Genomic DNA, 14,074 nt, shown 5'->3' on the forward strand with positions numbered 1-14,074 from the left:
AAGCCACACGTGGCAGGTAAGCCACATGTAGCAAAATCCCGTCCTGCCATAGAGGCATATTAACAAATGACAATAGTGATGAGTGACCTGAAGTAAACGCTCTCCTGTCCTCACCTGGGAGGGGCAGGAAAACACTGAAGAAACTCTTGTTTACTTGGAGTTTTCTCACAGTCACCACTATTAACATCAATCAGTGCAAATGAAGCTTCCATGTTGTAGAATACAATATTTAGTTATGTAAAGATGTGTTGTATTTGTTTGTATTGCAGAATAATTGTTTCCCTCTGTAAAGATGTGTTACATTTGTTTATGCCACATTTGTTTAATTATGTAAAGATGCGTTGCTTTTGTTTTTGTGGCTTTTGTTTAAATAGGTAAAGATGTATTTTACCTTGCCTGCCTAAGCCACCTGATTGCTCTTATAAAAAGCTGAATGGCCAATAAGTAGGCAGAGGAGGGATAGGTGGGCTAAGGAGAGCCAGCCAGCTGGGGACCACCAGACATGGAGAAGCAGGAAAGCAGGATGGGCAGTATGTAGATGAGGTAGCGCATAGAACAGAAATGGAGTAACAAGTCTCTGTCTCATTATTTGGGGACTGGCGGTCCAAGAAAGTTGGCTCCACTTCCAGCTGGGCACCTGCTGGATTTCTCCACGTATAATGAATTGTGTTGTCTTCAACAATAAGGTCTTACCACCAAGTTGTAGAGGAAATCCAGTAGCATTGGCAAGAGGGCAGTCTCTAGGACCCTGTTGGCCAACAACTCAAAAAGATGTAACCATTCATGTTGTTGGAGGTTTTATTTGGTAGCATATTGTGACTAGTTGGGGTATTGTCCCCCCCCCATTATAATGTACATCAATTTAAATTCCTTTTCTATATGTACATGTTTTAGGAAGGTCTCCATATGGGTTTTCAGAGCTGTTAACCCTCACCATATTCCCTCTATCCTGCATTGCCATCCCACGCCTCACTTGAGCCTCCTGCTCTAATTTCCCCTTCATAACTCAATATTCTATATTCCTTTCCTTTGAAGAACCTCCCCCCCCCCCAAATTCCCTAACCTCTGGGTATTCTAAACGGCGTGTGTGTGTGTGTGTGTGTGTGTGTGTGTGTGTGTGTGTGTTGGGAATTGCATTTTATCTGTAGATTGCTTTTGGTAGGATGACCATTTCACAGTGTTACTTCTACAAACTCATGGGTATGGGAGGTTATTATTCCATCTTCTGGTGTCTTCTTCAGTTTCCTTCTTTGGCGTCCTGAAATTGTTATTATACAGGTCTTTCATTTCTTTCAGTTTTAAAACATATGTCAATATATTAAAATAACTATTTTGAATATTTAGAATATATATAATTTGAGGCAGTTGTGAAAGGTACTGTTTCCCTGATTTCTTTCTGAGTATGTTAATCATTTGTACATAGGAAGGCTATGAATTTTAGTGTTAATTTTGTATAAAGCTACTTTCCTGGAGTTTTTAAAAGTTTTTTAAGTATCAAATCGTATAATCTAACAGCAGCATCTGTTGACAGAACTCACGAGAGCATCTTTCTCTGTGTAAGCAAACGGGATTGCCATTGCTCCCAGGTCAGCAGTGACGCTAAATAGCACAGTCCCCTCACTCTTTAGTACTTTAAGAAGCTAACCTTTGACCTGTTTTTAAGTACTGTCCTGTATCAGTTTACTAGAATTTAAAACAGTCATTAATAGGATGATTTTAATAATTTTCTACCAGGCACGGATGGGCAGAAGCCTTTGCAGGTATCAGAAGTTCCCACATCAAATACATCTGTCCACATGCGTGAGTATTTTTAATATTTAGGGTTTCTTTTTTCTTAGTATTTGGAACAAATTGTAATAGCTTTGCTTTTCCAGAAAAAATATTCGAATATAATTGTTTCTCTCTTAGGTAAAAAGGACAAGTAACACTCCTTAAAACTAGAATATTCTCTTGGTTAAATTGAAATATAAATCCTTTTTTTGAAATTTGAGATAATTCTTCTAGAGGTCAGATGAACTTAAAGCCACAAAATTCTTTTAGATATGTAAGTACCTGCAGAGTTCCAAAATTGAATTGCTCTAAGGCTGTATACTAATCTTGGGAAGTTTATGTTTTCCTAAAATGTTGAATTAGTTTGATTTATGAATCAGGAGGAGGTTGGTGTTGGTAATTAAAAGTATATTCATGTTTCTTTCCTCTAGTACCAGATTTTTTTGATTGCTCATTCCAGATTTGAGTTACACATAATGAACACTAGAGTAGAACTTAGGTTTTTTAATAAGTCTCTTAATCAAGCAAGCATGTAACTAGGGAACAAGCAAAATGTAATCTGGGTATATGGAGATTAATGGTACAGTAGCTAGCAATAAGTTGCTCTTTCAAGAGTCTCATGTATATATTTGCCATTGTTTCGTTTTCTAGAAGTTACAGTTATTAAGTAAGACCATTGAGACAAAAAGTACTTGTTTAGTCCTGAACCAAGTTAGTCCTCTGCAACAGCTGCTCTGTCTTCAGAGAGCGGCTGTGGGACAAAGGGAACAGAGCTGTGTGGGTGGAGATGCGAGACGCACTGCATGTTAAAGCCACGTGTGCCCCTTGACTCTGGTATCCTGACGTGCTGTGTTTCTTTCCCACACAGACCCGTCATGCCTGTTACATTAAATATGAATATGGCAATGCCTTCCTGGTAAGTAAGAGTTTACTTACTCATAAGAACCTGTTAGTCACCAGGCAGTGCTGGGGAATCCCTTCAGTCCTAGCACTTAAGAGGCAGAGACAGGCAGATTTCTATGAGTTAGAAGCCAGTCTGGTCTACAGAGTGAGTTCCAGTACAGCCAGGGCTACATGGGGAAACAAACAAACAAACAAACTTTTACTCTTTTCAGAAGAGCATTGCAAGAGAACATCTAAGCTTAACTTTTATTCCATATCGATACTTTTATAACTGAGAGTTAACTTCAGAAGCTATACAGACGGTAGGAAAACGAGAGTGAATAATAAAGAGAATCTGTCCTGCTGCCTGGTGTTTGTTGGGTGCATTAATCATACATTTGAATCATGAGACATGCACATTGATTACACCACAGCGTCCTAGTTCTGCCCACTCCTTGCCTTCCTGACTGGCAGGTTGGATGCCATTTCCCTTGCAGCCCTCTCAAGATGCCTGCCATGCCCTTCCCAACCAGAAAGAAGAGTTAGTGAGGCCCATTTCTCCACAGACTAACTTAAAGTTAGTAAATGTATCTGCCAGCTATGGGAGTTTAGAATTTAATAGTTCTTTTCTTTTGGCCTTATTTTGTAGGTTTGATATTATTGGACTTTCACCAGATTCTCAGGAGGATGAATCTGGAATTAAACAGGCAGCAGAAAATGGTGAGTACCAAATGTGTTTATAAAGGCAAACAAATTCATGAGTGTTTTTAGTAGATTTAGTAGTTGAAGTTTGATAAAATGTTTTTAGTAGATTCAATACTTAAATTTTGACTCAATGTAACGTAGTTATGTGTTTTTAGGAACTAATCTCTTCGTCCCTTTCCCTTGCTTCCCACCATCCTCTTCCTCCCTCTTCCCCTCCCTTCCTCCCTTTGCCATGCTAGAGACTAGCCTAGGGCATCACAAATAATAGACAAGCATACTGTCTAGTATCATACATTCTTTTTTTTTAATATTTTTTTTTTATTTTGTATGCAGTTAGCCAGAAGAGGGCACCAGACCTCAATGCAGATGGTTGTGGACCACCATGTGGTTGCTGGGAATTGAACTCAGGACCTTTGGAAGAGCAGGCAATGCTCGCTCTTAACTGCTGAGCCATCTCTCCAGCCCCCTAGTATCATACATTCTGATGACTCTTCTCTGCCACCACACCTTCATATGTTCTCTTACCTGTAGTCAGTGGCAGCCATGCAAATGGAAAGGAGCAGCGTTTGTCTGAAAGGTGGTTTTGATTGGCATGAGCAAAACTGAGCACTGTGGTGCCCAGCTATAATCCCAGCTTTGGAAGGCTGAGGTAAGAGGATTGCTGTGAGAAACAGCCCGCCTAGATTGCACAGCAAACCCTGTCACAAAACAAATATACTTAGGCAATGCAGAAAATAGTACTTTAATAGCTGTATAAAAGAGACTTGAAGTTATTAAAGAGACTTGAAGTAATGATAATGACATAAAGATACTTAACAGTAAAAGTGATAGGAGTGGTTAATATTAGTGAAATATTGATAGAGACCACTGATTTATCACTTAGCTTCTTACCAGCTGGTCATTTCTTATAGGCTGGCTCACTTAACAAATGGTCCTGTGAAGTTAGTATTCCATTCTCCTTTATAAGCACTGTTTTGTGAGTGAAAGCAGATTAACTTACTGAGAGGTGTAGTTTTTAAGAACCTTTCTTTTATGTGCATGTTGGAGTTAGAGTATCTTTGGTTTTCATGTAATGCAGTGACTGGCAGTGACTTTAGACTAGTTAGTGTGGTGACTTCTGTTTGTAGGCTACATCAGAAGGAACCAGCCCAGCTGAGAATTGGTGATTGCAGTCTTGGAGCAGTATACATGGGCTGCTCTTTCTATCTGTATATTTGAAGTTTTCCAAAATGGATAAAAAAAACCCCAAAAACCCAGAGAAGTCCTTTTATTCTTTATAAAAATAACTTGAAATCTTTGAGATAAAATATATCCGAAACACAGTAACTATCAGGGGATATGAAATCCTGACCAGTGACTTTTTAGATTATCAGAATATATTAATGCCAGAATCCTAGAGCTAAGGTTTTATCTTAAGATTAAATGAGAAAAATATTTATTTGGGTATAAGTGTGTTATTTGGGTAAGTGTCCTGGTTACCCTGCCCCTGAGTAAAAGATTCTCTTTTAACAATAGACATGGCTATTTCTTTCCCCCCAAATGAATGCTAAAGGGAATGAAGGTGAGAGCTGGCTAGGAAGACAAGGGTTGAGAAAACAGACAGGCTGCTGAAACCGTCAGATTGCCTTCTGGGAGGGCATCACGCTCTTAGGTAGAATGTGAGTGAGTTTGAAACCCACTGCCCCAAAAGTGGCTGTTTTCCCTGTGGTTTGTTAAAACATTTTTTGTTTTATATCATGTGGATTATATTTCAGTTGGTGAAATCCAGAAATTAAAGCTAAATAATCTCAGGGTCCTGGTCTGGGTGAAGTTAAAATTCCCACAGCTGCCACCTCCTTGCTGACAGCGGACTGTCTCTGTCCCTCCAATCATTTGTCTCTATAATAGTTTTTCACTTCGTGGTATCTTACACTGTTCACACTGGTTGGACTGCATTTTCTTTTTTACCAGACACACATAGGTACACACAGAATTTCAAATGACTCCTCCATCGTTTACTGTTTCTATGTAAATATAATTGTAGTCATTTGAATTACAGGAAAAAGTAATACAGCCCTTTTTAAAACCATGACTAATGGTGTTAGACACTGTAAACTACAAATTACATAATCTTTAAATGTATTCTGATTCAAAATGACAAGTTGTACCTCATTTCCCTTTAGTTTGTTGGACAAAAATATAAAATGTACACTAGAAGTAACCATACACAAAGGACATAGAGCTCTCTGTATGGAGAAAGTCTGTAACAGGAAGTCATAGAAGTGTTGAGCTCTTCAGCTCCGGAGAACCTGAGGAGTCAGGCTTGAAACAACGCCACTGTGTTAAAAAAGGATGCTTCAAGGTTTCATTCCTTTCTGTCTTTAATACACCCTGCGTCTGCTATTTTTCTTGGATCTTTAATTACCTCAGTGGACTGAGGTATATATATATTGTTGATGATATTTTTCTTGTTTTTAGTGAAAGCTTTGATAGAGCAAGAGGTGAAGAATGGCATTCCCTCTAACAGAATTATTTTGGGAGGATTTTCTCAGGTGAGTTTGGGCGTGTCCAACGTCTACCTTCAGTTGTGTTCCTTTGGAAGAGCCCCTTGTTTAGAGCTGTTAAGGGAATCTTAGGTGATACAGTGCTGAGTAACAGTTGGATTGGACAGGACAGAACTTCTGCCTCGCACACTTTCATTTATTTGTTTATTTTCTAGTTTCTTATCACGGTCATTTTTTTTTTTTTTTACATTGCCTTTGAACAGCCTGGTGTGGCGCCCGCCTTTTATCCCAGCACTCAGGGGAGCAGAAGCAGGTAGATATCTCTAAATTCGAGGCCATCCTTGTTTACAGAGCAAGTTCCAGGACAGGATTCAAAGATTCAAAGCTACAGAGAAACCCTGTCTTGGCGAGGGTTGGAACCTAGAATGTACTATTATTATTATTTGTTTTGTTTTTTGAGACAGGGTTTCTCTGTGTAGCCCTGGCTGTCCTAGAACTTACTCTGTAGATCAGGCTGGCCTCAAACTCAGAGATTTGCCTGCATCTGCTGGACTGAGATCTGCTGGGATCAAAGGTGTACATCATCACTGCCCGGGCTAGAATGTATTTTCTTAAAGTAAACACATACACTAATTAGGCTTCTTTTAGTGAAACAGGACTGTAAGGGAACAGGGTAAGTGCCTAGGTTTCTGAGATATGAGTATGGTATTACTTGGGGTTTGTTCTTCAGCCTGATATTTTCTCCATGCCCAGCTTCTTTATGTTGACCTTACTTACATCCATCTTGGTTTGTTTCGTGGTGCTAGTGATTGCCCTAGGTCCTAGCACAAGCTGAATAAGCTCTTTATCACTGAGCTACATCCCCACCTTGAACTTAGGTTTCTACCTAACCAGCTTCCAAGTAACCTGTTCCCAGAATGCTCTAGCTTCTAGTTTCCTCAGTCAGTAACTGTGAGAAATGTCAGAATTCTGGAATCAGCTGAGACAATAAAACTCAATCGAATGTGCTATATATGGCAATGTGGTTAATATAGTACATGAAAGGGTGTTGTTGATGGGAGCTGAAGAGCTGGCACAGCAGTTAAGAGCACATGCTCTTCTAGAGGACCCAGGTTCAGTTCCCAGCACCCATATGGCAGTTCACAACTGCCTGCAACTCTACCTCCAGGAATCTGACACCTTCACACAGACATACATGCAGACAAAACAGCAATGCGTGCCTTTAATCTCAGCATTTGGAAGGCAGAGGCAGGCTGATCTCTGAGTTCTCTAGTCTACAGAGCAAGTACCACCATGGCCAGAGGTACACAGACAAACTATTTTAAAAACCAAAACAAAAAACTTAAAAAGGATTATTGATATGTGGTCTTTGTTTAGATAATACAAACACACATACACAAGCATAAGGCCAACAATTAATGCTTAATTAAAGTATAATGTGCACATAGTTGTTATATGATACTGATTATAGCCTGTAGAAACTCATTCCTAGGGCTGGGGAGATGGCTCAGGTGGTGTAGTACTTGTCACACAGACATGAGGTGCCAAATTTGGATCCCCAGACCCTGTGTGAAAAGCTGAGTGTGATGGCAAGCCTCTATAACACCGGTGCTAGAGAATTGGCAACAGACAGATCCCCTGAGCTACCTGACCACCCACTTTCCATGCCTCAAAAAAATAAGGTAGAAAACGACTATGGAAAATACCTGACTGCTACACTAACAGTCGTACACCTAAGGACACCCATCCCAAATACTTTAACCAAGAAGTCAGTTAGAAGTCTGTGGCATTATTATATCAAGGAAAATGAAACTCTAACTACACCCCAGAAAATAGGTAGTAATTAGCAGTCCATCGGGACTTTCTCTTCATCCTCATTTCTTTCTCTCGCCTTTCCACCGTTAGCCATGTTAACTTTACAGCTCTGGGGTTTACATGTTGTATTTTCTACCATATGGAGATCGCCTGAAAGTAACTTAATTTCAGTCCCACAGTCCTGAGAGAAAGAACATCTCTACCTGGGACTAGAAAGTGTCTCATGTCCCCATGTGGTACAGGCCTGAGCAGGGTGGTGGCATTTAGATGGATGACAGAATTATTGTTCCTAGCACATGGCATGTTCTGCGTTAGGTGGGCAAATCTCTAAAGATATCTGGTATTCTATCTGTATTATCTTAAATTCCTGTTTTGGAAAAATAGTTTAAATCTCACTTGGAGTTTATATCTAACACTATTCAGAGAGGAAAATGAGAACATTACATTCAGACTGTTCTTCAGCCATGCTGCAAGTGGAGATCTTGCATTAGTGGGTTTTCTTGGAGGTAGAGATTCATCCATTATGAGTATATAGCATGGATTCCAGTTGGTATTAATAATAAAAAAGAGTCAGATATAGGGGTTAATGCTGAAGATCCGAGAAGCAAAGTGGCCAGCCACTAGAGCATTCTTTTACTTCTACCAATGCTCAGACCAAAGAAGCAATTCTGTTCTCAGATTGTCTCCTCAGACCGCAACTGAGTAGCCTTATCACTCCTGTCTCCACCTCCTTACTACTGGGATTAAAGTGTGTAATCCCAAATGCTGGGATTAAAAGCAAGTGATCCCAAGTGCTGGGATCACCTTTGTGTGAGCGGTTTCTTTTAGACAGATTCAATCTTGTGTAGCCCAGGAAGGCCTTGAACTAACAGATATCCACCCCCCCCCTGCCTGTTTCCCAAGACCTGGGATTAAAAGTGTATGCCACCACTGCCTGACCTCTAGTGGACTGAAGGTGTGAGCCACCACTCCCTGACCTCTAGTGGATTAAAGGTGTGTGCCACCACTCCCTGACCTCTAGTGGCTCAGCTCTGCACTCTGATCTTCAGGCAAGCTTTATTTGTTAAAATATCACTACATGATTTTATATTTTCATTCTTTACTTGATTTGATTTTCTTTTCCCCTTAGGTTTTTCAAGACAAGGTTTCTGTGTGTAGCCCTTTCCTGGAACTCTCTCTATATAAACCAGGATGGCCTCAAACTTAGAGATCCACCTGCCTCTGCCTCCCAAGTGTGCCACCATGCCCATCTTAACCTGGTTTGATTTAACACAGTATATATTCTTATAAACATTAGTAATAAGAATTCTCTCATATGCTCCATTTAACTCCCTGCTTCTGTTCCAGGGAGGCGCTTTATCTTTGTATACTGCTCTTACTACACAGCAGAAACTGGCCGGCGTCACTGCGCTCAGTTGCTGGCTTCCACTTCGGGCTTCATTTCCACAGGTAGCTTGTGTGGGGCGAATAAACGAGATTATAGATCTTAGGAGATAGCAGACAATGTTAGGAGCAAGTCATCTTTTCTTTTAATTAATCAGCTTTTTATCTTTTTTAGAGTTTTAGGTTTATAGAAAATTGGGTGGGAAATGAGTTCTCTTATTCCTCCTTTCTGCTCCACACACAGCCTCCCCTACAGTAGACATCCCACACTATAGCGGTACCTTTGCTCCAGTTGGTGAGCCTACACTGAAACACATTACTACCCAAAGTTCACGGCTTACAACAGTAACTTATGTTTAAAGTATTTCTTTAGTCCTTTGTGGTGTAGTACTACACTTGATCTGTATATCCTTCCTGTGGTTTTCATACGCAGACTAAGAAGCTTATTGTCTGTCTTACATTTAGTTATTTGGTACATTTTAAGATACATATTCACATACACATTTTTAACTAAAATGTTTAGTATAATCATTTGCAGAATTTTACTATAAAACTGTAAATTATTTTAACTGTGGCATAATATGTTATGTACTATCAGAGATGTGGAGATTATTTTCAGATTCTTTATTTTACTTTACGTTTTGTTTTCGGTACTGGGAATTAATCACTGAGCCTTGAACAGTTAGTCAAGTTCATTACTGCTGTGTTCAGGTAGCTCTTATGTTTTTTCTTGAGACGGTATATAGACCAGGCTGCCCATAAATATCTGATCCTCTTATCTCAGCCTCCCAAGTGCTGGGATTGCAGGTGTACTAATTTGCCAAACTCCTTTTCTATTCTAGAGTTCAGCCTTTTTGTGATGTAGTAACTTCTGAGTGTGCTATATATAACAGATTGCTAATTCTTAACTTAATTCAGTTAATAAAGTTGAGGAGAACATGACTTAACCTAATGTGCGCTAATAGTTATTGATTACCTCTCATGTAAACATACTGAAAATAAAAGATGAGTCAATATGTAATTGGCTTAAAGAAACTGATTCATTGGAAACGTGTATTACAATACATGACAAAATAATCATGTATCTCCTGAAAGCTTAAATTAAAGATGTTTGGAGAATATAAGGATAGAGGGTTTACTTGACTAAAATCCTTGACTGCCTTATGAGTAAATAGCATATGCATGTATATCTGTACTTTTTAGGAATCTGGAACAGTGCTTTATATATCTGATAAATAACATTCCTTTTATATTTGTTTTGCAGGGTCCTATCAATAGTGCTAATAGAGACATTTCTATTCTACAGTGCCATGGAGATTGTGACCCTTTAGTTCCCCTAATGTTTGGTTCTCTTACTGTTGAGAAACTAAAAGCATTGGTAAATCCATCCAATGTAACCTTCAAAATCTATGAAGGCATGATGCACAGCTCATGTCAGCAGGTAGGAGTCTGGAAGCAGTGATGATAGCCACTATCAATACAAATAAATAACACTTGGATTTTGGTGATTTAAAATGAATTCATAATTGAATCAATTTAACACAATTTTCAATGATAGCTTATTCAACTGAATTCTAAAAATCTGTTACCTTTTACAAGTGGGCATTGTATATAATCCAAAGGCCAATTTATAAGTATACCTTTTTATTTAGTAAAATTTAAGTTATAAAAAGTGAGAGCCTTCTTTAGTGAAATGGAAGAAAGACATCTGTGAGTAGGTAAAGATATTTGATGAAGGGATAACAGATCATGTGATCATCTGGGGCCATAGTTGGATTGTGTTACCTTAAAAGAAGAAACCATTTGAATCAAGATAGAACAGGATTAGGTGAGTGTTAATAGATGATGAGAGTGAGAGAGCAGGGCTCTTGGGAACTTAGATGCCCTTTGTCTTCTTGATGAAGTAGGAGATATAGTTACTTAGAGAAAGACCTGGATGGGTTTGGTGGTGCTTGTAATGGCCTAGAATAAAATTTGAATAGCCAATCGCTGGGGTAGTCCAAGCTAACACTGTTATATAACCATTGAGCACAGTTAAATCATTTGCTTTAGGTACAAAGGACGTGGGTAGTATTATGATGTACACAAAAAGGCCAACATGCTTGGGATCCTAGACAGCCCTCCATTGCCCACACCCTGAAAGGAGATGTTGAATCTAGAAGAGTAGGGAGTCACAGAATCCTGGAGACTTAGGAGTAGCTGAAGACGCTAAACATCTTGAGTAAAACACATAAAAATGAGTGTTTGTTCTGGCATATGAGGACCTTTGACTGAGGCTGTTCAGCATGGGTGAGAGGATGGGTGTGCAATATTATAGGAAATTATGAGGTTGGACTTTAGAGTGCTCAAAATAGACCTCTCTCATGCCCTACCTCTTCTCAGTGATGCAAATACACTTACATAGCTAAGCTGGTTGACCAGTGAGGGCCAGGGACTTGAGAAAACGAAGAAAATGGGTTTAGACCGAGGTGGTTTCCATACATACATTCTTTCAAATGAGTAGCTGTATGTAATTCTTTATGAAAGGGACACACAAAAGAGCTATCTCTGTGTCGTTTCATTCCAACAAGGAAACTCCCTGATGCTCCGCTGTTAGTAAGTCGACAGTACTAAACTTCTCTGTATAGGTATTGTCATTCTGAACTTCCTGACTCCCCAGTGTTTTATTTGCGTGTATAATAATAATCCTGAGAAATAGTCCCAAATTTCATTTGGAGCCTCATTTTTCTTACATGGCCTTTTACTGTAATAGTAAAACATCCTCACCTACATGGGTTTTATAACTGGCAACTTGGAATTGTAATTTCTGACTTATGTAGCTGTTTATTAAATCATTTTTTTTCCAAATAGGAAATGATGGACGTCAAGCAGTTCATTGATAAACTCCTACCTCCAGTTGATTGACGTCACTACGAGGCCTTGTGTAGACGCTCACCAGCAGCACTGTAGTAGAGTATGAACCCTTCCCTTGCCTGATCGTAAAGCTTCTAATGTTTGCAGTATTAAAATGTTTTTCAAATATATACCAATGATACAGACTAAATGATGTCTCCCTCATGGGAAATGATCCTTTTAAGTTTCTCTACATACATCTGTTTTATACAATCTAGAATATACTGGGATTAAAGTAGATGAAGAGATCCAGCTAGCTTCTTTTTCTCAAATTAATTCAGCAAAATAAAATACCACAACCAGAGTTTTATTATGTCATTTGAAAGTGACAAGTGTGCTCCTGAAAATCTGTTGAGGTCTAACAAGCTGCTGAGATATCTGTATGTGACTTGTTATGCTGTGAGTGACTATGGCTCCATTCCACACTGTTTAGTCACCGTGCAGGGTCTGTATTTTATAGGTATATTCATGTATATGTGACTGGAACACACAAGAATTAGATGGTATTACATTCTCCCTGATACCAGGGACAATGCTAGCAAGTGTCAGAAAAGTAAAACTGTTCTTCTCAATTAATGGTCTTTTTATTGGGGAACCAGGCTGTTCTTTTCCTTCTACTTAATTTTTCTCCTCTCAAGAAACAAAAAGTTTTTGTTCCTTGATTTTTTTTATTGCCTCTGCTATAAAAACCTGTTGATATATACTATAATCTGACACTCTGAATCACAGACATACAGTATTTCAAATCTAAGTAATCTGAAAAAAAAAATCAAACATTACTTAGACTTACATACTCAAATAACTGCACCTTAGTCCATCTTTAGACTGTAGAGTTGCCAGAATCTTCAGTCCTAATAATTTTGTGGTTTTATCTTTCTGTAAAAAACTTCAAGGGTAAATAATATCTTGGCATGTTCAGAAATAAATATTTAAGACCAGTTTTGAAGTCTAATTTCTAAAACAGTTACGTGTTATAGCAAAGTTTAAAGTTTACATTTTCTGTACATATGCTTGAAACCAAATACTGTTCAAGATGAGCAATCAGAAACTTATTTTTATCTTGTAACAAACTAATTTGAATTTTCATCTTAGTTTTTGAGAGTTAGTCTCTTGTACAAACATTAAAATAGCAATCATTTGGTTTTAAATCATCAACATGTCCAGAATACTGGTGAAAATTAAATTAATTTATGGGTAATAAAGACTGATTAGAATCTATATATATCTATATATAAACAGTTGAATATGTTGCAAAAATTATGGTCATTTCTGAACTGTTACTTTTCCTGCTGTTTCTAACTGCCCACGACCATGCTAAGAAGCATCATTATAAACAGGTGCTAACTACTATGGAGATCATTTGGTGTGGACTAGATAGGATGTTAATAATGAAGCCATATACTTATGTCTAGATTTAAAACAATTTCAATCATTTACTATTTTGCTTTAAGAACATAAACTTGCTTCAGCTGTACCATCAGTAAAATTTTATTTGTGGTAAGAAATATTTCATTGAATTCTTGTGCTGTAATGTGGGAAAATGTCATGTTTTTCATAGTTTCTATCAATGTGAAATAAAACTTAATTCTGGATTTCTTGGATTGTTTTATGAAGCATTGTTTCCTGTTTTAAGACAGAATCTTACTACAAAGCCCAGGCTCTTAGGAACTTGCCTAAATCCACTCTCTTTCTCAGTTGCTTTTGGTCATGGTGTTGTATCACAGTAACAGCAAAGTAACTCATTATGCTGATCTGGAAGTCATGGACTCACCTGCCTGTGCCTCCCAAGTGCTGATATTATAGGATGGACTCCCATGACCTGCTTGTTTTTCCAAGCTTTTGTACTGTGTTTTTAAGGTAAGGTCTCCCTTATAGCCAGCCCAGTGTGGCCTCAAAGTTATCAATCCTCCTGCCTCTGTCTCCCGAGTGCTAGAATTACAGGTGTCAGAATGGCCATCAATGTTGAAAGGGAAGATACAAAAATGTATTCATGAGAAAATGCATTGGGTGTTTTCATCTTTTTAAGATTTCTTTATTATGTATACAGTGTTCTGCCTCCATGTATGCCTACACACCAGAATGGGGCACCAGATCCCATTATAGATGGTTATGAGCCACTGTGTGGTTGCTGGGAATTGAACTCA

At 38.5% G+C, this 14,074-nt stretch overlaps 1 protein-coding gene across 2 annotated transcripts in view; it reads left to right on the forward strand.

Moving 5' to 3' along the window:
- The window catches only part of Lypla1 (lysophospholipase 1), a 28,949-nt gene extending 15,427 nt beyond the window's left edge, over positions 1–13,522 (forward strand). Inside the window, exons 3-9 of one of the 2 annotated variants that reach the window (XM_050165472.1) lie at positions 1,735–1,800; positions 2,639–2,686; positions 3,302–3,372; positions 5,815–5,888; positions 9,003–9,104; positions 10,303–10,479; positions 11,889–13,522. In XM_050165472.1, the coding sequence (XP_050021429.1) occupies positions 1,735–1,800; positions 2,639–2,686; positions 3,302–3,372; positions 5,815–5,888; positions 9,003–9,104; positions 10,303–10,479; positions 11,889–11,942 (592 nt within the window). In that variant the 3' untranslated portion in view covers positions 11,943–13,522. The remainder of the gene's footprint in view (positions 1–1,734; positions 1,801–2,638; positions 2,687–3,301; positions 3,373–5,814; positions 5,889–9,002; positions 9,105–10,302; positions 10,480–11,888) is intronic. The other variant, XM_050165478.1, reaches the window with a different exon arrangement.
- The last annotated feature ends 552 nt before the right edge of the window (positions 13,523–14,074 follow it).

Source organism: Alexandromys fortis, unplaced genomic scaffold (assembly GCF_014885135.2).
Source record: "Alexandromys fortis isolate MF-2015 unplaced genomic scaffold, M_Fortis_MF-2015_v1.1 scaffold_18, whole genome shotgun sequence".
NCBI lineage: Eukaryota > Metazoa > Chordata > Mammalia > Rodentia > Cricetidae > Alexandromys > Alexandromys fortis.